The sequence below is a fragment of the Pholcus phalangioides genome, unplaced genomic scaffold (assembly GCF_987345545.1).
Source record: "Pholcus phalangioides strain wild (caught in Gottingen) unplaced genomic scaffold, Ppha-v1.0 ptg000006l_1, whole genome shotgun sequence".
Lineage (NCBI taxonomy): Eukaryota > Metazoa > Arthropoda > Arachnida > Araneae > Pholcidae > Pholcus > Pholcus phalangioides.
Genome location: NW_028301599.1, coordinates 358,194 through 385,726, shown reverse-complemented (window position 1 = coordinate 385,726; position 27,533 = coordinate 358,194). Strand labels below are relative to the sequence as shown.

General features: G+C 34.7%; 1 protein-coding gene across 1 annotated transcript in view; it reads right to left on the bottom strand.

Annotated features, from left to right (window-relative positions):
* LOC149085634 (nephrin-like) overlaps positions 1-27,533 on the bottom strand; it is a 193,746-nt gene that overhangs the window by 40,102 nt on the left and 126,111 nt on the right. Inside the window, exons 2-6 of the mRNA XM_089232440.1 lie at positions 19,816-19,974; positions 15,926-16,047; positions 8,230-8,287; positions 5,194-5,346; positions 202-366 (exon numbers count right to left, since the gene is read on the bottom strand). Of these exons, the coding sequence (XP_089088566.1) occupies positions 202-366; positions 5,194-5,346; positions 8,230-8,287; positions 15,926-16,047; positions 19,816-19,974 (657 nt within the window). The remainder of the gene's footprint in view (positions 1-201; positions 367-5,193; positions 5,347-8,229; positions 8,288-15,925; positions 16,048-19,815; positions 19,975-27,533) is intronic.

The window sequence follows — 27,533 nt, the reverse complement described above, 5'->3', positions numbered from 1 at the left end:
ATTCTCAATAGCTATTATTAGCAATTTGAAATTAAAGTGAATGCCAAATCTGTAAGAAGTTTTTTTTTTCAATAATTTTAAACTTCTCAGCACTTGTATGATGATGCATTGTTATGACGTGCCATGCATGTTAACGACCCGAGCGACTCAAGAGCGAACAAAACTGTAAGACAGAGCACTAAAAGAAAAGAGTTCACTTACATAGCACACTTAGGAAGACGGTCGATCTCAGAGGTCGTCCTAAAGCCAAGTGCTCACCGACGCAGCTGTAGATCGATCCATTGTCATCCAATTTCGGTGCTAGCGTTACCGTTATCGATGTCGTTTTTTGCCTTCCTGACGATTCTTCTCTCATTGGTGAAACATCTAATTGGATTTTTACACATTAAAACTGGGAAAAAACACATGAACTTCAAATACCTAATTGTATTTTTACATATAAATTCCATAATTAGAAATATATACAGTGGATCTCCTGCGCGCTTATAACGCTTTTCAGAAAACCATCATAAAAGCATTGTGAGCGAGAAAACGCTTTAAACGGAAAATCTCAATCAGTATGCATTAGTATTAGTTGGGAATACTTATTTATTTATTTATTTATTCACGTCTCAAGAGGCAAGGATTGCCCAATTACAGAGATGGACAAGAGAAGAAAAATACAAAAACGCAAATACAACATACTACAAAAAAACAAAAACGAGTGGAACAATAGAAATACATACGGAAAGCAGAATAACATGTATATTCAATACTCACATATAACTTTTAAGAAATTCTCTTATAGTTGAATTGAACATATCGGGTTTCACAACGCACTGATTATATATATTGCACATCTCAAAAATTGGGGACCGTCGTAAAATATTTGTTCGGGGTTTAGGTAGGCGAAAACTTCGCCGAACACGCCTATTTTCAATTGGCACAGAAAAATCAACCAGTTGAAGAAGGTAGCAGTCATCAATTATATTATTGACAATTTTATACAAAAAGTGAAGGTAACTTCTTCTTCTTCGGCATTCCAATGATTAGAAATGGAAAAAGCGTCGCAGTTCAGTTGTACTTACGTCATTTATGTAGACGTGAAATTGCCTGTAAAACATGTAACGTAGAAATCTGTTCTGCACTCTTTCTAGTATCAATGAGTCTAGATTGTTGTGAGGACACCATATAATAGTTCATTACTCTAGTTTCGGGAGCACACAAGTCCTGAAAAGTGTCGCGATTGATTTGCAATTATTGCTGCTCCTCACAACAAATCCTAGCAGTTTTAAGCATTTATTGGTAAGATCATATATATGATCGGTAAACGAAAATATGTCGTACTAAGCGGGAAAACGTTCTGAGTGGGAACGTTATAAGCGAGATCCACTGCATATATATATATATATACAGTATATGTTACGCTAAATGTGATAAATCAGTTATTATGCATACTTACTAATCGTCGTGGTAACTTTGATAAAAATCCCGGTTCGAGCATGGATGTCTACTAACGCTAACAAATTCCCTGTACGGATCATGCTGATCCCTTGGGAATACGTGAAGATCACGTTAAAAATAGAATCTATCACTTTCACCCCAGCTAATATGCATAAACCACAAGCGTAGTTGGTAAATTTGATAAATATGAAAAAAAAAATCTAAATGAGTCTACTTTGTGCGATGAATATATGGTCGATATATGATCGCACTCCGCTATACTGATACCATACATATATGGATTATCATGTATAGTATATCATATAGTACGATTTATCATGTTTACCAACGACGCGACGCTTGGATATTATGTATAATCTCCGGTAAAAATGATAATTTCTTCAGTACTTATTAAATTTACCGACGACATTGCGGTACTATGCATAATCGCCGGTAAAATTAATTAATTTAGGGAAATTTATGGTTGATGAAGTGCTAATTATTACGAGATACTTCATTTTTAAGAGGATTTAGTTCGAATATTAAAATGTTCCACTACTTGCTTTAACCATATGTAAATACATAATTTATTTCAAAGAATTGTTATTGAATATGCAGGTGCGTCAGAGAAAGAAGGAATAGAAAAAATATCTAGATTCCCAATAGTTTTCTTAAACTATTGGGAATCTAGATATTTTTTCTATTCCTTCGCGTAAGCAATTGTAGGAGAATCTCTGAGAAGAAGAATAGATTTTAGACTTGTTGAGCTCATATAAAGTCACCAATATGCAGATGCAGTGGAGGCTGGCACAAGATGTCATCATCATCATCATCATCACACCATCCTTATAAAATAGAGCTACAGTTAGTTCACTATGTGATACGTGAAAGCATTCCTCTTCTCTTGATTAATTTTACTGGCGACACTGAATTGCTTTTCCGGTAAGAAACATTTTCTGAAAGAATGATAATGATGTTCAAGATATTTAAATTTAAAAATTTAGAAAAGTCTGCACATTTGATGTTGTTATGAATGTCATCATCATGATGATCCTTTCAGAGACCATCCCTCCTTCTGATAATCGAGGTTCTCTATTTTCTCAAGGGAATCGAGCCATCTGGTTAAAAGCACCAAAATCAGTGAAACACTTGCTACGTTTCTGTCACCAGGTTCTGTTTATGACGAAATTTTACGATCCTACAGATTTTTGCAAATAATGATATCTAAGAAGTGATTTACGTGAATCCTGATAGCCTTTGATGAATGCCGTTTTAAATAATTAAAAAAAACTCAAAACGTAGTTTTCGTACACAGTATCATGCAACGGATATCTATAAAAATTATTTTCTGTATAAAAAAAAAATATGCAACAAGAACTTTCATGTCTGCATTAATTTACGCTGCATAAACACTGGTGTGCGAAAATTAAGCGCGAGACGGTTTTTCTAATGTAATTTAATGTCGTGCAAAAGTGTTCCAAATCGACACGAATAATACCATAATATCCCCAAAAAAATTGGAACATGGGTAAAGTAAACAAAACTTTCCAAAAAATACTCCTTCCGCAATACTTAAAACAATTTTACACAGCACTTTTAGATAAAATGTTTTCGTCTGAAAAAAGAGCTATGCTGGAAGACAAAGATTTTGTTCTGCAGTTCCGCAATACGTCCAATAAATTGTTTCTTCAAAGATTAATGCCAACGAAAAGTTTCTTTTGAAAATGAGTTCAGACAAATTCATAGACCGAATTCGTTTATTTTATCCACAGTTTGAATAAAGAACTCTTATTTTTCACATATAGATTTAAAAAAAAAACGCATTACATCAAAGTAAGCAATGTTTGGGAATTTATTGTTATTGTTATTATTTTGGATATAAAGTGATAGTTTGTCGTAACTCAGAAATGTATTTCATGTATTTCGAAAATAATCTTTGTGAAAACTTGGGAAGATGGTATTTAAAGTCATATATACCGTATTCCCTGCATTAGCCAACATGCCATAGAGCTCGGCGAACACCATATTTTTCATTGTTGGTGTCTAGTCCGTTCCCAGCATGACGGGGAAAGTGAGGTTTAATAAGGATCACATTATGCATACAGCCAATCCAATGTATTTTTACGGTTAGATTTGCGCGTATATAGGGTGGATGGATACCAGCCAATAATTACACACGTGATTCCTTGTGAAAAAGTAATATCGTTAATAATAACATAGTTTTTCGTTTTAGGATCGGACACATATTAAGGGAGTTATAATGTTTTGAAATTTGGTGACGTGTCAGTTTTCTAACGGTTAGATACACATCAAACACCCAAATAAATAAAAAAAATTCCCCACGCAGTGGGTTGCCACTAACTGGAAATGAACTCAAGTGATATGAACAATCCCGTTGGAAGCTAATTTCAGTTATTTTCCTTCACGATTGGCGCTTTTTCCTCTTCGTATAAAGTGATATTAACCTTGTTATTACGTGTTGCGTCATCCTACTATATTAGCAAATTTATCACCAGATTTGTAAGCTGTTAACCAAATGAGATTTATTAGAAAAATTGTTCTTTCAGAATCAACACATTTTTTTGCCAAAATGTGGTAATTTTGTTTCACTGTTAGGTCATATTTTTTGAGGGAAAAAACTGGTTTGCACAGCTTTAGCTTTCTTGTTTAGTCTCAGGGTTATAGCATTGCTATCAGCTTAAAAATGCCAAGTTATACATTTGGTGCACGTTCGATGAATTTTGCAAGATTCGAAAGTGACGTCATCAATTTTTAATGCGTTATAACTCAATAAGTATTGGCCACATCAAAAACTGGAAGAAAAAATTGCGCATTATTTTTTCGCAAGGAATCGCAAGTGTAATTATTGGGTAGTAGATGTCTACCCCGCTTATATAGTGTACTTACAAATCAAAAATTCTTGCTATCATACCCACCTGAGTACTAGAAAAATTGATACAGATAATGAGATGCAAATAGCATTCATAAATGCCTTAAAAATAACGTCTCTTCAATAAAGCTATGAGCCGTTTTTGGAAGATTTCATTAAAATAAAAAAAAATTTCTTAAACAATGCTTTTAACAACAATTTTTTTTCAATTATCAGGTAATTAATGTCTCTCACCATTTTTAATTATGACAATAAATTATACACGACTAATTGAAAAGAGTTTTCCTAAAAATTAACAATGTACTTATGAATAAAAATATCACTAAAATTTTCATTTCAACAAACTGACAGTCATAAACCAATCTCAACATAATACCCAAACAGCTTAACACAAACACCGAACAAGTCCAAGTACAACTGAGAAAGAAGTTTACAAACGTAATTTGAGAGAGGTAATACTGACAAATAAAATCTGCCAATGCTTATGACTGGAATTTCGCTTCCAAACCGCAATCTCCTCGGCAATAGCTTTTAAACATACAAATAAAAAATAAATAAATATATATATATATAATGTTCCTGACACTGCTCGAAAGTTCTAGAATGTGTCTAAGAAAAAAGTTTTTTTATTTTTCGTTTGAAAGAAGAGAAACTTTCCTCTGAAGTTTTCTCAACAAAAGACACAAATGTCTATAAAGGAGTGAAACAGACATTAAATAGATGATGCCGGGACGAAAGTAAAAGAAGAAGGGGGAAAAAACGGGACGACGAAATGAAATAGAGGAAAACGGGATTTGGTGATATAACAAGCGAAATAGAGAAAGGTAAAAAAAAAAACACAACAACAACAGTGATTTATTTATTTTCTTTAGAAAACTTACCTTTTGTAACAGTGATGCCGTTACGAGTCCATTTAAGTTTCGTTGCTGGTATACTCTTATAGGCTGCACACTCCAAGCTCAATTTCTGCCCTTCCTTCATCTGGAGGACGCTGCCGTTCTTATGACCACCGATTTCTAGTACTTTAGGCGGTACTGAAATTGAGCAATGGTTAAAACAAAATGATGAAATAAATGAAAATACATAAAATACACACACACATTCCGTTCATTCCTGAAGAACTTTACTGGAAAGTTAACATTTTTTTTGAGACTTTCCGTAATGATTTTTTTACAGTTTCGTAACGCCTTAACACATGAAATATGTAAATATCATATAAGATCCAACTTTATCTCCGTATGATTTTAACCACATATTGAAATTGTGTGATTGACTTCAGTTTCATGTCATTAGACATGCCGTCAAATTATGGCCCGTAATTGTTATAATATTAGGATATACAGAGTGATTACTTTATTCCTCTCTCGCCGCATTTTACTGGTGAACCGCTCATCCTAGAGGCATACTTCCAATCTCAGTGGAGGCTCGTTTATACGTCGCTCAGTTATACGACTTGCACATTAATAATTAGCTTCGTTGCCAATTGGTCCCTATACATTTTTGTTAAAATAATTCATTTATTCGCCACAGAATCTCAAGTGTTCGAGTCAAACTCTGAATCTTTTTCAAAAACGTCATTTATATCCATCTTATGCTCGAAATTACTGTAAACCAGGAGTGTTCAACCTTTAGGAGAGTGGGGGCCACTTCATTGACTTGAAATGTGTCGCAGACAGCTTAATTAAATTATCGGGAACAGCACCGTGGATCACTTAAGTCATTTGTAAATATGCCGTGGGCCGCTTGAGTGATCTGGGAGTGTGTCGTGGGTAATTCAAGTGATCTGGGAGTGTGTCGTGGGTAATTCATGTGATCTGGGAATGTGCCGCTGGTCACTCAAGTGCTCTCGAACTGGGCCGTGCTGATTTGTAAATATGGCATAGGTCACTCAGGTGATCTGGGAGTGTGCGCCAAATTACTTTAGTGGTCTAGAACTAAGCCGCGGTGATCTGTAAACATATATGAGGTGATTTCTCTTTACATATTGAATTAAATATTGTCAAAACAAAAAACTTATAATGAACAAAATGTTTATAAGGTTGATCGGACAAACAGATCAGTTCCCCTGAGCCAGAAGAACTGATCTGTTTCGTAAGATACGGGGTTTGATCCAACGAACCTACACAAAAAAAATCGCCCCCTCCCGACACATCACCCTGACCCCAAGGCTACACTGGGCTAGAGTTCAGTGGGCTTCTTTCATAGGCGGGGGGGGGGTATACTCAGGACCCTCTCAACATCAGAGGTCCCAGGGCAAGGTGGCGTTCTAGAACCCCTATACTTAGTAGGAAGTAACAGTTCATATATTTGCATAATCACGAAGATCATAGTACCATACCAGATCTCATCGTGTAAACCTTGTATGGTTATGAGGCCATGGAGTCATGCCCGGATGGTCACATGCATTGATATGGTGCAGGTTATATGAGGCTCTGCTGGATTCTGAAAATAGGCACTTTTTTCTTTTTCACCCTATCTCATTTGAACACTTTATTTCTTCACAGCTCATTACGGTTCCTCCTACCCCCCCCCCCAAACTACAATTCGTGGCTCCCCTTCCTCCTAATTTTCACCCGTGGCCCCCACAAAATATACCAGAGCCGCAAATGGGGACCCATATGCTCCCCAGGTTCAGAACCACTGCTCCACACGGTATTAAGTTTTTTTTCTGTAACCATTGCCTTGTGACAATTCAAGAATTGGGCTTACAAATATTACAGTAAAATTACATTACAACGGGTACGGTTTATAAGGAGAATCTTACCATAATGAGTGATTTGCAAGAGATTATCAAATAGCTAATGGTAAATCTAGAAAGAAAATTCACCTGCAAGTTGAAAATCAAGAAGCATTTGCCATAACATCATTAACTCTTAAGCTCGCTCACATGTGCAAAAATTGAGGTAGCATTGGGAGTGCTAGCACCCGCTTCACGACTTTTCTCCTTCGTAAGGAAGAAAACGGAGAGCAGTCATTGGTGAAAATTCGTGAATTTTCTATTTCCCATGTGAACGGGGCTTTAGAAATGTGTTTTCCCGTCCCTCATTCTCTCTTTCCCTCTTTTTACAAGACGTGAACATGATTACTCTTATCATGATACATAATCTCTCCGTTAAAATCACTCTGATTACTTCCAACAAAGAATGGATACAGAAAAGTCAAACTGTTTTAACACTTTGTTAGTTATTTTGGGCTTCAACACTGTAAACTTGGATTATGTGATTATTATATATTCGACTTAAGTCTCTTCCAGTGATTATGAGACCACGCGACCAGAACTTGCAGTTCAAAGTCGTTTCCGAATGAGTGAAAAAATCTTGCTAAGTAAACTTTCAGATTAGCGGGAAAATGTTCCGAGGACGAGTTCATACAGCCTGGTAAGTGGGCAGTGATATAATAACCAAACATTTTTATTGTTCTGTTGGATTTGCAGGTTTGGTATAATACGCAATTTTTCGTAAAAATTAGATTAAAAGACTAACCGCTTTGAGACTAAACGCCAATTTTATGACCACAATTATGTTTTTTAGTTTATGTCAGATAGGAATGATCTAATAGACGTTTTAATGAAGAAAACGAAGTGATTCTATACAATTTTATAACCTGACAGAGCAAAATATAAAGATTTACTTATAAAGAGACATCCGTTATAACGACTATGGCAATTTTCCTCATCATTGAGAACTGTTGTTATAACGGAGTTTCATTGTAATGTGCATCTATAAATATTTTGCTATAATCTTTGTAGAGAAGGTTTACACATACATATTTTCGCATTTGGTTTATACAATTTTACTACGTATACTTTTATATGAATTTTTTACTCGGTATTAATTTTTTTCTGATCATTGTCTTGAAAATTCAGATATGGAGCTTATAACAGTTATACCTATTACCAATTGAGCATATATACTCACCTATTACAGTAACATTAGCTCTGGCTCTTATTGGCTGATTATTCGGTGCTGGACCCACCTGAAAAGACATCCGCATATTTTCACCGATGAATACATATTTGAGAATTCAATTCATCAATAATAGTAATACTTCATGTCGAAATATATTAACACTAGAACAGATAGATTTTAGATTCATCTAAAACCTAGGGGTCAACGTGATCCCCCCCCACATAAGTAATTCAAGCCCTATTAAAAGTAGCTGTTGTTTGATGAATGATGTTGATATAACAATATATAAGTAAGACCTTGTTATAATGGCAACCTCTTTTAACGTCACCCCGCCTATAACGTCATTTTTTCGAAAGCTTTGCTAGAATAATTGGCAAAGAAAGTTGTAAACGTTATTAAATGATCCCATTTGTGAAGTATTAAATCATTGAAGTGAATATTTTTACTTTACGTTCTACCGAGATCTGATTATAATATTTAACCTGTTTCACGATGTGCTTTTACATGAGTGCAAATTACAAATGGACCAATAAAAAGTGCGGTATGACTCAACACATATTATAAATTAGTACATGTGTCAAAGCAAAATTATACCCATGAACATGAACTAAGAATAAAACCCACAATATGTTCTAAAGTTCGTTATGTTCTAAAGTGCACAAGCTGAACAATATGCCCGCTTAACAGAGTGACAGCAACACATTTTCCACAAAATAGTTTCTGGCATCCTTCGCAACAGTCAGAAGCATTATTCTGTTTCTTGCACAGTTGAAAGACACATTTCTTTCTTTTTTTTGATGTGCAGGAGAATTGGAGGACATTTGTTGCGCAAAGCACCATCACAAGAAGAAATCTTCGGCGTGAATCTGTGAAGCCCGAGGATTCCTTGAAAATTATGCCAGCATTGAGTGTGACAATGCCATGGACGTTGTAAAATGCATAAACATGTCACCTGCGAGTTTCGCATCTTGTAGTGTATTTCCTTAGCATCTCGTCTGCTACAATTATGCCACAGTTATAGTGCTATTGTAATAAGTGACAGTGTTCAGCTTTGTTTTTTGTTTTTTGCGGTTTCATCTGCAGACACATTCTGTGCAAGGTGCTAAGAATTACGACATTATTTTTGTTCTCGCACGGGATATACATATATCGGGAGTGTGTTGTTTACATTTGTCAGTGCAACAGGACAATATTGTGGCGTTGAAGTGCCACGTGCAGTTGTGGTTTTACTTCACAGAAGGTTTATCTGCAAGTTTCACAAAAGTAAAATAAATGTCAGTTGTGACGGTGAGTCCGAACTTTAGAATGTGCATTGATTGGTTTCTCTTTATCTTTGCCGGACAGCAATTAAAGACATATTTGTGGATATCACAACAGTTGCTAACCAAAACTTGGTACTAAACTTGTCCTGTTTATTTGCCATGTATTTAATAATTAGCATTGTTATTTACATGACAACAATTGCTCAACAACGGCGGTTTTTGGTCTAGGACTATGTGCTAATAACAGGTTTCTCGTCAACTTGTACCAAATGTCTGAAGCTAGAGCAAATTTGTTAGTAGCGAGGCGCTCAGCTGTGATGCCTCGGACATCTAGTCTAAGATATCTCATGATTTTACGGTACCAACTGCATGACATTGTTTCTTTGAACACAGGTGGTCTCCAATACGTGTTTCACAAATTATCTACAGATATTTACTTCAAAATCGATCATTTTTCTTACGCGGGTCAACATGACCCCTGTTGGGTGTTCTAGGTATTTCTATGATTCTTTAATAATTTACTTAGAAATAAAAAATCTGTCACAGTACTCCCTGAAGTATTTTAAGAAAAGTCGGAAAATACCAGCTTCGACGTGCTATTTTGTGTCAAGATAACGCAGGGGAAATTGGAAAAAGGGTCAAAATGACCCCTACGGCGCTTCTATTGTTAATATAAGTAATATCTTTATAAAATGCTACATGAATGGTATAAGCATTATAGCCTCTGAATGATAAATATGTTTTACAAAATTAACGTTACATCTCTGTAAGTTGAAAATGAATAAATTTTATTTGATTTGAATACGAGTTTGATTTGATTTGAATACGTGCATTGGTAACGGAACAATACTTAAATGATGAACTAGTTGCGTTTTTAAACCTATTTTCAAAACTATATAAAAAAAATCATTACAATTAGTGATGGAAATAATTTTCATTAACTGTTTCCATTAAGTTGAAAATCAGTAAGTAATGAGAGAAATTTATGAAACCTTTAATGGTAAAATAGATATACGCCTAAGCAATGACGGTACAGTATCTATTTATGCCTCTGAGAAGGATAAATTGTAAATGACATTGGTTAAAAATTAAGGCTATGCAGTCTAAAATCAAGGTAATATTTAATGGTACAGTGTTTCTAGGTGCAATATTCAACTCTAGAAAATTAATTATCTTGATATCAATGTGAATTGATCAGTGTGAACGATGTGAATACTAACATTACACGTTATATAGTGACACATATTCCATTACGATCCGAACATTCATTTTTTGGAATTTCCAATGTGATTTGGATTTTTGATGCTCAAAAAATATAGTACAAACATAAATGTCAGCAACCCTTTAATTTTTCTCAAATTTTAAAGTTTTTTTCAGGAGAAATAATTCATTTCGTTCAAATGTTCTCAGCCAAGATGACACAGTGTACATTCACCTTCACATATAATTTTTTTGCTAAATTTTACGTAATAAATCACACTTTTTTTGGAGGCACTTTCTCCTGGAAGGCATCTAAATAAAACCCCCCTGGAAGTTTAACTTCCAGTGCTGCCCTCTGATATGAAATACTCCAAAGTTCATATTCACAATATACCGTATCTATCTCAAAACTTACATAATCCTTTGAATCAAGGCATCAAGGCTTGACCAGCACCTTCTATAGATAGGAGGCCTCCCTCCAAACGGGTTGTCTGTAACGTCATTAAGACTATCTACAAGTTTTCTACATTTTGAAGTGCAGCATCCTAGTTTTCTTCTTATTTTGGCGTTGAATCCTCCTGGTTAGCTCACAAATACCGCATGGTGATTGGATGTGGGGCATAGGAATCGCCAATTCTGAGCCCGAGATCATTCCTTTTCCACACAACGATGATACTAGCGCGAGCAGGAAAATTTTGCCCCTGAATCTACTGAGGGAAAATGGACTATATTCTGACGTCACGAGCAGCGTGCGGAGGAATTCTATCTCTAGAAGGTGCTGACTTGACTCCATGAGGTTAAAAAAAAATCTATAGTGAGAAAAAGCAACCACACCATATTTTTGGGGATGCAGGAAAGGGTTATCAATATGGTTTCAGAATAAAAAAAATTTAATTTACACCTGACTATTATAAAAATGACACAATACAGAATTAAGGAGTGATGACATCAACCATTCAAAAATACATTGAAGCATGAGACTGGTTGCACAATATAAAATTATAACGCTATTTTAATTCAACCTCCGTTACAATTGATTAGTGTTTAACTGCTGTTCAAAACACGAATTTCTTCCAAACAAGCGGCTTAATAAATTATTCTAGAGTACGGCAATAAAATGGCTCGAATTATTATGCAAACGAACCACCAACATACAAGTTTATCTCAAGTTATGACGCGAATAAACTTGGACGAGAGTCTTCGTAATCGGAGACCTTGCTCTCACCAAGAGTGATGGTCATGTTGGTGTAAAAGTAATAAATCTAACAGCACAGAGAGTTGATTTTGGCGCCAGGAATATTCCTCGGGACAAACCTACTAATTGAGCGCCAATGCAATTTGTCGTTAATGGGTTATGTACACATGAACATGATTTAGCTTGAAACTAGAAGCGAGGCTTTAAGCTCGCCAACAAGACCCATTTGCGTCTTTTAAGAGAAAGAGAATCGGGGCGACAAGATAAATGAATTACTGTAACCCTTTGGGGCGGACGTAGCAGCTTTCACTTACAAAGAGTAACTCAGCTTTCTACATAGTCAATCAATAAAAGGGATTCTGTTCTTTTCTACTTGTATATCTAGCGACTGTACGCTGTTTATTAGAATCATGGATATTCGGGTATTGTTATCACCAGGGTTCGTACATGGAAGGCATTTGAATTTTTTGCATTTTCCCAGACATTTTCACTTTTAAAACATTATTTTCTTCAAGTTATAGGGCATCATGATGATATATATTTTTTACAATTCATTATATTTTTCAACATAAAAAAGGTTAAAAAAATTATGTTCATGCTAATTGCACTAGAAAATTATGAAAAACTAGGCCAGCATTTTTTTTTCCAAACACAAAAAAGATGTATCAATTCATTTGCATCTATGTTTACAGATAACAGGAAAAGTTAGTACAAATTCCATGAAATTTAGTATCAAGCAAAATTTTCAAGATTGAAATCGAATACATGGGATTCTGATCCTGTATGGGAGGTTGAGTGAGAAACTTCTATTTATATACGCCATCGATATTTGTTATAGACATTTTTTCTCAGCCACCTCGTTGGGCATTTTGCTTGTTGCGGTCTTGTATTTGTATTTTCATTATTAAAAATTGTTAATTAGGAACGTGTCAAACAATTTCGACCAGAACGGGACATATCAAATTCATTCTACCGTCCCACCTTTACAGGCATATGGCAAGGTGGGTTCGACACAGCGATACAAGCAAACAACACTCTCGGTAATACACTGAACTTTAAAAGAAGTTAACTACAAAAACATATAAAACTTCAAAGTAAAGATATAAATATCAAGTAAATTGATAAAAATAAAAACACAGAAACATTAAAGACTTGAAAATTAAAAGTAAAAACCACTAAGCATAATAAAATTAATAGCAAAATGAAAGATATGAAATATACAAATTAAAACAAAACTTCAAAAAACGCAGAAATACAAAGAAACAGATTGAAACACAAAAACATATAGGACTTAGAATTGAATTTAAAAGAACACAAAATATAAAACTATAAAATAAAGACAAAGAAAATATCGAATGTGAAAATGGGACGGGACACGGGACGCAAAGGCTGTGAAGTCTGAACATACACAACAAATATACACCCCCATATACGACGTGCATACAAAGACATACGACCAAAGAAAGAAATATTGACCGATCATATTCTGAAGTTATGCCGATGTAACTATTTCGAAAACTATAAACTCAGAGTTCGGGCTATAAGGTTAAGATAGCGAGAGGTTTTGGGTCGCTAAATTATACTCGGATTTACTTGCTTCTCCAATTTTTTGTATTGTTTCCACCTTCGTCTCGCTCCATGCTATATACAGGGTGATTCAGAAAAAAATGGGGGGAAAAATTAAGAGGTGATAACACACACCAATACAAACAATTGCCATCAAAGAATGCATGGTCTAACATCGAAACATAAACGCACTAGCGCGTTTCGAAACGGCCGCTCCGCAAACCTTAAAACGGCATTCCTGTTGAAATTTATCGGGAAAGAGATTATGGGAAAGATAAAGAAGAAACCGTATGCGAATCTGTGTTACAGTGAATAAAAAGATATTTTTTTTAATTTTTCTTTGTTTGATTAAAGTTGTTTGTTTTTGTGTGCACTACTACATCCTAAAGTTTTGCTCCCATCTTTTCTGAATCACCCTGTACATACATATCTTGCTTTGACCTCCTCTATCATAAATTGTCTTGTGGTGGCTTTTTTTTCCAGAAATGCTGGTAGTTTCACGGTCCGTGTTCTTCAAATTCATTTGATCGCTCGTGCTCATCCAATATTAACACATTGCAGGGCATATGGTTATCTCACTAACAATCGGTATTTTTTTCGGAAATGGTTGTCAATCAGTCATTGCTATCGGAAACTTCGAATCCTGGCGTGATCGCATTAAGCGGCGTGCGATATATCTTTTTTATTTCATTTTCTGAGATAAAAAACAAATGTTATATACAAAATTGAGTACTACTGAGATAAACATAGAGCCAAAACTGAAGTTCTCGCGCTTTCTTGTAGCATGTACGAAGGTGTCGCTTTCCTTTGGAATTAATCCTAGATTTTTATCGGATGGAAGTTCGAGCATCCTTCCATCCAATCTCTCTCTCTATATATAGGGATACATTTTTTTTCCCTTCCTTCTCTTGCCATGGAAAAAAAAATATGTTGGAAATAAGATGGTAGAAGGCACTCAAATTCATGCCTGTCATAGATGAAATTTCTTAGAACGTCGATCGAATTCCTCTTCCTCTTGGCTGTCATCGGGATAAGAACAGGCAATTTCGGAGTGACCCAAATCAGGACGAATTCTCTTCTTCCCCACACCGTGTAGAAGAAGAAAGTACATAAAGGACCTAGAGAGGACGTGAGGAAATCGCTCATGGCGAAATATTATTCCCTAACCCTTAATTTGATGGTCGAGGTTAGAAATTACAAATGCGATTTTTATTGATGCTGCAAAATACGTTGTAGCATATTCTTTAAAAAATTGCTGTAAAATTATTTTGTTAGCCTGAATCATCGTTCACTATAATTAATTATCATCAAAGTGATGCTGAAATATTTCAATAAAGCTTTTTCCCAAATCCTTGTTCTAATGGGATTCTTTGTCGCAATATTACCAAGTTATTATTACGATGCTTTGCTACTTGAATTATGATTGAGAAGATTTTTCACCGGTAATTGTTCGGCCAAATCACTATTTGTCCCATCTCTATTAGAAAGCCTCTCAGTTTAGCAATGGCAAGTCAATATATTTTGTAAAGTCGATTTCTCAACTGAAGAGCCCTTACTTTGCACCTGCTGAAAATCAGAAGACATCTACTTGATTAACAAATATATGTGGCATTTTGCGGGGCATTTATTGATTTTAATAATTCGCAATGAATTTTCTTTCTTATGCCTAGGACAGGGTAAATCGACACTTGCATTATATTATATAATTTTCGTCCATCCACATATATATAGAGAAAACAAATACTATTTCATCAATCATATCCACCGGAGCAAGTGAACGCAACCCAATAAAACTGATACTGGTCCACAAGTTATCACACCCATTTGCTCACCAACAAGGTGTTAAGCGAGATGGCTCAGTCCGATGAATATTTATATTATACAATAATATTTTCATGTTGTTTGTTTACTATGTATATAATATGACAAATGTAAAATAACAGATGAGAGAGCATGGCCCTTACCCCCCTCTAGTTGCTTCTAAAATGTATATTCATTCTAATATATGTACATTCATCCGTCTCAACGAAACCCCGAAACTTTTCTCCAACTCCCAACCCTATCTCGTCTGTAATCACCACAAAATTTTTTAATCACGACAGTATCCAATTGTTCGGGGAAAATATGTTGTAAAAATTTTGTACGGTTTTTTTTTTTTGACACAAAATAAAGTGTTCCAGACTCTGCCACGAAGCTGGGCTGGAAGAGATCTCGGCAACGGGATATGTCCAGTGGCAAAGTTCTGGCGTTCATTAATTGTTTCATTTATCATTAAAATTTTGAAAATTGTACCCGGAATGTAAATGACTTTCACCGTACAGATTATGAAAATAATGATTTTTTTTCAGTTCTATTGGCTTCATGCTAATGTCACAAAGGAAAAAAATTAATATCGCGTTTTCTTTTGTACTCTTGTACTTATACGATTGCCGAAATCAACTCATTAACTGGTAAACATGAGATAGTATGTCTGTTCACTCACCTGACACTGATATTCGGCTTCATCCTCCATCCTGACTCCATTTATCCTCAAGTTGTATATACCACGAGCTGCATCTATTAGCATGCTATACCTAGCATAGCCTGGTATTGCGGGTTCAAAACCTTCAATGAACAATGTGAGAATAAAATTTCAAATATATCCTCTCAGTATAGCCACATGTGATTAAAAAGAAATCTCCGAATAACTCCTAAGTCCGCTCTCATATATACATGAATATACTAAATATTGTACAATTCCAATTCAATCTGTCGGCTCGGAATAAGATTTCACTGAGAAAAGTAATTTTACCTTATTTCTGTATGTTCAAAGCCAAAGGCATTTTTGTATGAGAAAACTCTAAAACCACTCAGAATAATAATACCTGCTTCCTAGAAATTTTCTATGCTGGTAAAGAATACAAAATACGATTCAAAAAGCAGCAGGATATATCAATTTCAGGTATAAGGAGTAGAATAGTATCTCGCTGTATTTTTCTTCCGATAAAAGTCTCTTCTATATGCGTGTTGTCAAAGTGAAGCAACTGGAATGTAAGGAATCTAAGCACACTTGCTAGTATTTTTCTCCTTCCACTAGTATTTATCAGTCTCAGAAAGCTATGTATAAATAAATCTGAGGGGAAGCAGTAGTAATGCAAAGTAAAAGTACTCACAAGACGTTCTTATTTTCTTATACCAACCTTAGAACTGTTGACAGATAAAATGGGTGGAAAAGTTATTGGGTCGAGGAAACACGACGAAGACTTAAGTTCAGTCTCGAAACTCGAAACGTACCTCTGGAATCGTGAACAGAATACGTATATATATTTTTTTTACTCTCTGTCTCTCTTTTCGGAGTGTTCAGGTAAGATAAGAAAATATTTTCTTTCTCTCGGCAGAAATATTTGAAGCATTAGCGTACAAAGAGAATACTGATCATAAACAAACTGCAATTTGATTCGGAAGTAGAGGCAGAATTACTTTTCTGACATTGTCCACAAAAGTATTACGTGTCAAATGCATGTTCTGTTTTGCGAGACATACTTCTGAATATGTAATGTCAACTGAATCCTTCTATATTTGAAATGCAATGACACTTCAATCGATGAAGCTAAAAATACGGAATTCTAACATGTTTTTCAAATTTTAATATGTTGAAAGGTGAGTTTGTGCACACACACAATTGCATTCTGTAGCGCATCTCTTATTTTAGGCATTGGAGTATACTGCATTGGAACACCAGGGCCGGGCAAATTTTCAAAAATTTACATATCTGACCAGACATGTAGCTTAAGATATTAGATTCCCGAAAAATACTACAACTGGATTTACTTAAATTAAAAAAAATTAAAAATAAATCGATTTACTTGCTTAAGAAATAACGAAATTAATATTATTTTTTTAAATAGAAATTTCAAAAGAAATAATGGAAACTCAAAAAAGGATTGTCGTCACCAGTTGTGTGAAAATCTAAATTTGGACAACCAGCTAATTGTAATTTTCCGTTATCTTGGCGTCGAAAAATAAGTCATCTATTACAATTCACCTCGCTTATGAAATCATAGCCTATGTACGGTACGGTACAAACGGTGCTTGAAAAGCCACCGACCTAAGTATATGGTGGCCGTTGACTGTTTCTCAAATGTTTGGAAGTTGTGGAATGTGAATGGGATGCACACATGAGTAACTATTTCATTTTGCATGTATGTATAATTATTATCTTTGAAATGTTTGGAAATTGTGGAATGTGAATGAGAGATACACATATATGCTATTTTATTTTGCTTGTTATTTTACTGTGCTTGTATGTATGACTGTTTCTGAAATTTTTGGATGTTGTGGAGTGTGTATGGGATGAGCATATGTATTATTTAATTTTGCATTTCAAACATATTGAAAATATGTTTCCCGGTGATGGCTTTTCGGTTAGAAATCCCGTAGGATATGGACCAAGTCATCAGACGATTAGTTAGTTATTAAAAACCGGAACATAATGTAAATTCACTGATAATAACCTGAAATCTTGGAAAAATTTTCATAGAGCATTATAGCGCGGAAATGTAAAGCAAATGGATATACAGGGTGTGCTGTAAGTCCTAATGCTGCCTTTATCTCATCAGATGTTCTTCTGAGAGGTATGGTTCCAAATTAAAAAAAAATGCTCAGAATTGAATCACTCTGTACCAGTTTTGAGAGTGAAAATATAGGGTGTCATAAAATAAAAAAAAAATTCCAAATTTTCATACGTCACCTTTTGTCCTCTAACTTCCAATTACCAAGTTGTTGCCCTGTCTCTCCTGAGATTAATGAACAAAAACAAATCCACGTTTCTTAGTGCAATATTTGCTCGGATATTGAAAGTCCAAATCGGAGGAAAACTGGGAAATAACAGCATAAACTAACAGAAAGTTCTTCGTTCCTTTATTTGTGCTGTTTCTCCGATTTTTAAATTGAAAGATCTCAGTAAATATTGCTAGATATTAGGATAGTTTAAAATCGATCAAAATACTTATTATACGTTTCATTCATGGCTGCCAAAGAAAGCATTTCTGTGGAATTTCACGCATGTGTGTGTGCATGAACACACATCGTTGATAAAAAAACTTTTTTTTAAATAAAAATCTTAAAATATACATATATATAAAATATTAATAATATGAGTCATAATATTATATATATTAATATGTAATATATACTCGCGCGTGTGTGTGTGTGTGTAATATTTTATATATACATATATAATATTATGAGTCAGTGAGCCGGTAAGTGAGAGAGGAATGACCTAATGAGTGAGCGATCAGGTGATCGAGTGTGTAACAGTGAGCAAACTAGTGAGCTGATAGAAGGAGTAACCTTGTGAATTAACGGTGGAATGAGTGACCTGGTGAATGAATGACATAGTTAGGGGAGATGTGACCTAAGAAGTAAGTAAGTGACCTATAGGGAGTAAAATGAGTGACTTGGACATCAAGTGAGTGACCAACATACTGAGTGAGTGGTCGAGTGGCATTGTGAGTGAGTGACTTGGTGAGTAAGTGAATGACGTAGGGAGTAAGTGAGTGACAGTTAATGAGTGATATGATAAGTGGCCTTGGAGAGTGAGTGATATGAGTGACCTAGTGATTATGTAACAGAGAAAGCGATCCAGAGAGTGAATGAGTAATAGAATGAGCTATATATCTAGTGAATGACTGAGGGACCCGGTGAGCGAGCTAGCTTTAGTAACAGGCCGGTTTCTCTCATTCGTTTACTCACTCAAACTCTTGTTCATTGACGACTCACTCATTCAGTTACTCCCTTGATCACCCATTCACACACTCGTTTAGTGGCTCACTTGATCATTCATTCATTCGTTCATTCTCTCTCTAATTCGTTCACTCGCTCAATCGCTTATTCATTCACTCATGTCGAACTGAGGTCAGTGAATTGTTGGTCGATGAATTTTCCTAACGGTGATTTTCTTAGAGGTGAATTGCATGGTGGTGAATTACTGAGGCTGAATTTTTCGTACATGATTATGATTTGTCCAGCCCAACTGACATCACGTCTAAAATCGTTTTCGAATATTTTTATCGAGATTTTTCTGAATCCTAATCAAGGCTTCAATCCTTTTCCTTAAATCAGTTTAATCGCTTGAATCAGCCAATTACAAATATTTGCTTATAAAATTTCCGTGTTGTTCAGTAATAGTAGGGTAAGGTTGGAAAAGAATTTTTCTTTTATGAAATCAGATGATTCATATGTTTTTAAATCAAAAAATTTAAGTTTCAAAAATTTAAATTATATATATAAGATTCTTAAAAATTTAATTCTATCAAGTATTGTAGGAGCGCAAACTTCAGAGTTCTTACTCTAAGCATGACTTTCTGTTATTTTGGAAAAATATAGAATTACCTAATAAAAACCCATCTTTACTCCATTGTACTTTCCCAGCCAAGTCACCTACTTGACATTGTAGGTCAGCTATGCTACCTTCTACGGCTATAAAGTCTTTTGGACGTACAAGAAAGTGCTGCTGTACAGGCTGCTTTTGCGGTGCTTGCGTATTTACTGCTGCAAAGAGAAAAAATTTAAAAATTAGACCCGTATATGAAGTTGTACTTGTAGTACGTAATAATGACTTAAGATGATAGAAAGTTATAAAATGAATGCCAGTAGTATGCTAGATAAAAGAATGCTAGAAGTATGCTAGATAAGAGGATGCTAGTAGTATACTAGCGAAAAGAATGCTAGTAGTATGCTAGCAAAAAATATGTTAGTAGCATGTTAAAAAATAAAAACTCAGAGAGATAAAATGAATGCTAGTAGTAGGTTGGTGATGTTAAAAAGGACGGTAGTTGTATGCTAGATACAACGATGCTTTTATTGTACCAGATAAAATTATGCTAGTGATAAAAAGGATATTAATAGTAATATGCTAGAAAAAAAGGATGCTATAGTGATAAAAGGAATGTCAGTAGTAGTATGGTGGATAAAAGGATGTTGGTATATTGGATGTTGGTGGATAAATGAATGGTGGTACATTGGATGTTGGTGGATAAAAGAATGTTGGCAGTATTTTAGATAAAAGAATGTTGGCACTATGTTATGTAAAGTATGTTGGTACTATGGTATGTAAAGTATGTTGGTACTATGGTATGTAAAGTATGTTGGTAGTATGGTGGACGAAAGGATGTTGGTATAGTATGGTGGACAAAAGGGTATTCGTAGTATGGGATGGATAGAAGGATGTTGGCAGTATGTTTAGATGAAAGGCATGTGGCCATTATAAGGTACAAAATGTGAGGTTTAATTTCATAACTGCATTCACAACTGATTACTAAAAGGGAAACATGAAAAGCGTTTACGGATCATCTTTCTTTCGGTGACTTCGGATAAAATTTTTCATTAGTCGAGAAAATTTTTATCATGATAGCAAATCATAATGTCACTTGATAGTGACCAAAACTCTAATTTTGGCATATATTTTTATAATTTTTGTGATGTCCTCAAATTCAAAGAAAAAACGTGAGTTGACCTTTATCAAAGTGTCATAGCAAACAGCAGTGACGCAGCAACAGTAATAATAATAATGTTTACAATGCATTAATTACCAATTGAAAAAAAGCGCATGGAAGCTGAATACATATCGTAAATTTCTATATCGAATAAAATTCTGTTATAACAAACCACGTCACGGATATGACGGCAGTGAATTGAGCATGGTGATATAGTTTGAGTTTGTGTGTGATCATATATACATAGCTTCTTTTAATGAAAATGTTTACAAAATCAAAAGACGAAGTACATACGCACCATCGAGTGCGAAATTTGTGCATTTCTGCATACAAATGAATTTCCTATAATAACTGTGTAGGTATTAGTAAAACATTCTCGCAAACGGTGGAACGAATTAGTTGCGAAAAGAGGAATTTGCTACTCTAACATCAAACAGCACTCGCTTCTTTCCCAATCCTCTTTTTTTTTCTCCAGGGAAAACTTAATTCCTTTTCTGAACTCGGGAAAAGCGAATTAGGGAGAAGTCGAATTAATAGCTTCCAGAACAGAAAAAAAACAACAGGAATAATTCATCTTTATATATATATATGCCTGATCAGGTGGCTGATCTTAAAGATGTGTTTTATGTAAGAATCGAGTACTGCTTTCGGTGGATTCATTTCACGTGAACATGTGATGGAGAGAGAAGACATACTTTAGCGCAAAATAAAAACTTTTAAAGAATCCTAAATATAATAAATGCGTTACACGTGGATGACCTTAAAGATTTGATGGAAATTGATTGCAAAGCAATGACATAGAAACCGCCCATTGAAAATTACGATAAACATCTTTTACGAGAGTGAATATTATTAGGGATTTTTTACTATTTACTGCTTCTATGAAAATATTTACAGCAATTTTCGAATGTTTTTCCCCTAAGATATACTCGTGAAATATATCAAATTAATGTAAACGGAACTGATTCTTTTCATTAGAGGATTCATTCGAAAATCATTTCGAAAAACATGCATAATTGTCATCTAAAGGATAAAGTCTATATAAGCTAAAAAAGTATTTATATTAAAAAAAGGCATCAATAAAAACCAACACGAAATGAATAACAGATACCAAAAACTACACATTTACGACACAAATAACAAAACATTTTTCTAGATGGTATATAATATAAGGTGACAAAGCTGTGACATTATATTTTTGTCTATACATGCTATAAAAGGATTTACACAAAAAAACAACAACAAAAATCAACACGAAATAAATAACGAATAACAAAAATTTATAATACAAATAAGAATATATTTTAGTAGACGGTATCTACTATTATAAAGTGACACAGCTATTATATTTTCGCTCCTCCTAAATGCTAAAATGCTGTAGATGTCTATAACATTTATTGAAATAGATAATTTGAATAATTTCTCAAATGTTATTAATTTTCTGATCATTTCCAGTATTCTCGTTAGTATATTATTTCATTTCGGCTATAAACAATGAAATAACGGAAAATTTTCAAAAGTATAATCTACTTATTTGCGCAAAAGTTTACTGAGTTTTAAGAAAAGTATAACGCGGAAAAAAGAACATTCGAAAAAAGAATGATTAAGACCCCAAGAAATGGAAGACAACAGACCGTCCCGACTCATAAAAATTCTGATTACTAGTTTTTTTTTTAATTAAAAATAAAGGTAGATAATTTTTTACATCTGCCACCTCAGATAACCGCAGAATGATGCGTATATAAATGAATGAATATGAATATATTTAAAACTGTTATGAACTTATAACATTTTTAAATAAACACATTATGTTTATTTAAATTAGTTATGAAAAAATAAATATTTTAAAAAATCAAAGAAAATGTTTTTTTCCCGAACACTAAAAATTATATGAAAAAAGAAAGAAATAAAGAAAGGAAAAAAGAAGAGGAAAAAAAGTAGAGAAAAAAGAAAATAAAGAAAACTATATATTATAAGCCATTGTTCCCAATTCCCATTTTAGATTTCTCTCCACATTTAAACCTCGGTAGATAATACTTTTGTTATTTAAAGTGAATCGCAATAAGATTCCAGTTGCAAATCCTTATTAATCTCACGAGCAGTGATGTGAAATTTAAGATCAAGCTGTAAATCAATATGCGTAATATTAAAGTAAATGTAGGTTTTGTCGCTCAAGACTTTGTTTTGAAAATTTTTCTATTTTGTCTCTCAAATATTTAATTCTAAATAATTTGTGAAAAAAGAATGTTTTTGAATCAACAACAAATCATGATCAATTTGATGAGTGATGGTATCAAAATTCAGCTCGAATTCTGCATGAATGCAGCAGTAAATTTTGTTCAGTGTTTCCCTGTAAAACTGCCTTTTAGGGCTATGGTGCTCTGCTTATATGCAGGTTGTAACTAAACTGATGGTCAGAACTGCAGGGAGTGATAGAGCTCAACCCCCCCCCCCCTCCAAAAAAAAATAATTTTTACCACACAATATGGGGTCGGAAACAAAGTGGTGACCTGCGTGAGGACGCTTTCTGTGGAGTGAATGAAACACCTCCTTTCTCACATACGGCATTCAGCTGCTATTCGTCGTCAAAGACGCAGCAATATTCGAAATAACGTGTAGAACCCGGATACGTCATTCATGTTGTAAGAGTGTGAAATAAAATATCAAAAAACCCAATTAGATTATTCCTCAAAAACCTAATTAGAAAGTTGTTGCCCTGTCTCTCCTGAGACAAAAAAACTTCCACGTACGTAAGTGCAATATTTGCAGAAATGTTTGAATTAAAAAATCGTAGGAAAGTTGGGAAATACTAGCAAAACCTAACGAACAACGCTTCTTTCCAAACTTTTTTTTGATTTTCGAATTCTAATATCTCAGTGAATATTGCACTTAAAATCTTGGAAATTTTCTTTGTTGGTCTCAAGAGAGACGGGGCACATAATTACTTTTTAATTAAGTTTCTCAGGACAATGTGTCCGTATAAAAATTTTATTTTTTATTTTTTTTAATAACTAAACAACCCCTTGAAACATGAATGATGTATCTGAGCACGTTATTTCGAATATTGCTGCACGTTTGCTGACGAATAGTAGCTAAATGGTGAGTTCTGTGAAAGGTGACGCTTCATCCATTTCAGAGAAAGCGCCCTCTCGCGGCTAGCCGTTTGCTTTCCGACCCCACATTGTATGGTGGAATCATGGGCGGAGATACGGGGGCATTGCCCTGAGCGTCATAGGTGGAGTCGACTGATTCAATGTACATGCATATATATTAATTGGCATCATCAACATCACCATCATGCTCCCCCAGCAATAATGACCGTGCGCCCCCCCCCCCACGACTTTTAAGTCTATCTCCACCCATGGGTGAAAGTTGTTTGTTTCGGCGAGTTCTATCACCCCTTACAGTTCTCATCATCAGTTCAAGTTAGGCCCTGTATACATATATTGAGCAAGGTCTTTTTTTTTCTCAACAGAATTTATGCCGTCTCTTTACGAGGTACATTGTATGTGAATTAAAATTAAACAAAACAAGACCTATCTTCTCAAATCATCTTTTATGTTCTTTTCCACAGATAATTCTGGAATTCAAGCAGTTGAAACAATGCATTTTTCGTGTATAACTCGGGCACAAGTAGCTCAGTGATGTCTTCAAAGTTATCGATCGATTAGACCAGTGTGTGTGTGTGGTTCCCAACCTTTTTTCCTTCCCACACCTCCAGAGCAATGCGACTTGCATCCCGCACCCCCTTGGATAATACTTTTTTATCTGTTAGAAAATTCAAGGTTTTTTCTGCAATTGATTAATACATTAATTATCCAATAATTAATTTCTAAGAACTATTTTAATTATTAAAGAAACACTATTTTTTTACATATTTTGAGATTTGGAAAAATGATTCATTGAATAGTTAGTTCATTGATTCTAGCCCCGGTACAACTATAAATTAATGTTTCTTCGACACATGAATAACTTTTTTGACGTTTTCTCCGAGTCATGAGTGTTCACGGCATATCGAATCTAAGCACAACATGCTAACAACACGAGGTACCAACAAACCACGAAATAGTTTAATTATATAATGGTATTTTTTCTCAACTGAAATGGAAAACTAGTACAATCGCTAATCGAAAAAGGAATTTTTGCAACGCCAAATTCGTATGACATTTCTGCTAGCATAATTAAGAAGATGAGGCGTGAAAATATTAATATGATTAATATTTTTTTAGGAATTGAAAAATTCACGTTTTATCATCATTTTAATTTTCCTGAATAATTAGTCAACATGGTTTTTTTTTTCAACTTGCACCTCCAAAAATGCTCTCCTGCACCCCTGGTATAGACCAAGATATTTTGACACAACTTGTACTTCCTATTACCCTCTTGACCGATCATAAGTCTGGCTAAGTTATGCAACGAAAGCACCTATCTATTCTACTACGAGCTGTCACAGCCTACGGACGCTTTCGATTGCACTGCATTTGGTCGTAAACTATAGATCTTAGTTAAGGTGAATGGGATATTATTAGAAATGCGACGAGCAACGTAAACCGTAGCCCAATGGCAACATACTGGGCAATTCAATTGCATCAATATGACGCTATATCAAGCCAAAATACAACCCCAAACCGACAAAACAGGTGTATACAAATAAGAATGACAAGACAAATCCAATGATATCTTATTCGCTGTGATAACATTTGCCAAGACGTACAGAAAGTGATTATATAACAGGAAATCCCCAGACAAAAAATCGAATATTAATGCATGATTTGCTTTGATCCAACGGGTATTTAAGAATACAGTTTTTCTCTGCCTCAATCCAACCACTAATATGAGACCACGTTGCAGCAAAGAATACAGCCAGTCTTTTTTTTTAATTTATAGTATGAATGCTTTATATTATTTCAAGTTGAATAATGATAGTTTCAAATGCAACTAAGAGTTTAACCTAATTTAGTAAATCACGAGGAAAAACATTAAAAGACAATGCACATCATACAATATCCTCATGAAATTTGTAAATAAAATACAATGAAACCCCTCTTAACGGTCACACCTGTTTTACGGTCAAATAAAAATATCTCGACAAAAAGAATATTTAAATAATGTCAGTCAAACTCAGATACGGTCCGGACACCAATGATTACAATTTTGGTTCAAATTATACTCACTAGATGGCAGACCAAGTTCTAATATTTCATCCACTTTTTTGTACTTTTCAATGAAATTTTTGCTTGAACTTTTTGCTAATGTTTAACAACTCTAATGTCAGTTTGCTGGTTGTGCTTGTATATTTTACATGATTCCAAGCTGTTTGATACGGCCAGCTTCAGTTATTGTCGCTCTGTCGCTCTCTATCATTAAGAGAAGATATTCTGAAGAGGAAAAAATTGATGCCATCGAGCGAATACATTGGAAAAAACCTAAAATGGGAGTTCATGCTCTTGCAATCGAATGGGATGTCGGGAGGACACAGATATGTTCCATTTTGAAGTAAAAGCAACATTGGCAAGAAGAGTGGCTGAAAAACGGGAAGAAAGCTAGGAAAAATAGATTTCTGAAGACAGAACTTGCCATCGACGCAATTGTTTGTGATTGGGAGAATTGTGTGTGATTGGAGGAACTCTCCCTGATGCAGTCCCCCCCCTTTTACGGTCGAATCTTTTGTCCGGAGAGTGTCCGTAAAAGAGGGGTTTTACAGTATTTTAGAAAATATCCGATAGAGAAATTATCGTCAAGTAATTCAAATTATTGGATCATCATCGCAGTTGTGTGTTCATTTTCAAAAATTATATATACACATAATCACTATGAAAAATACAATAATTATGAATCAATAATTATTTCAGATGCGTAGGGAATACGAAATGGCAATTTAAAAGTGTGCTAAGGTTACATGAATGAACTACTCGAAGAGTATACAAATTCGTTCTTCTGATATCAAGTAACAATACTATAAATGAACCAATAATAACACAAGTCGACTCTAGATAAACATAAGTAGTTTCGAAGAACTATAAAATAAAAATAATAACTATTTAAATTCTGAAACCTTCAGCTAGATTTCAAATCTTGATTTAAAAAAAATGTTCCTGATGATAGGAATATTATTTTTTCAAACTAAAACACATGAGCAAGAATGAGGTGATTATTCTCAACCCAATTATATGAAAGAAATTCATTTTTGTTTTCTGGTTTTTTTCCGAGGTGCACTCGGGAAAAAAGTCAACCGGTCCCCGTCGGGAATTGAACCTTGGTCTCTTGTAATCCCGGCAAGAGCGATATCCATACACACCGCAGCCGCAGGAGACACCTGTGCGTGGTGCCAAATGCCGTGATGAGGAATGAGAAAAGTGCTAGCCCGAGATCTGTTCTCAAGACATTTATTACATTGGCATAAACGGTGGCCTAAATGCCGTGATGAGCTGAAGTACGGGGTTTGAAGCCTCCTCAGCAGCGTTCTCTCCCGCCCCCCCCCGCCCCAGTTTGTAGCAGTAACGAGAATAAGGGGAACGGCTGCCACCTGGAGAAGAACTTGATAAAGTTTAGGCAGATTATTAAAGCTTACTTCAGTGCCTCACTGCAATTTTTGAAAATTTGTCCATGAGTTTA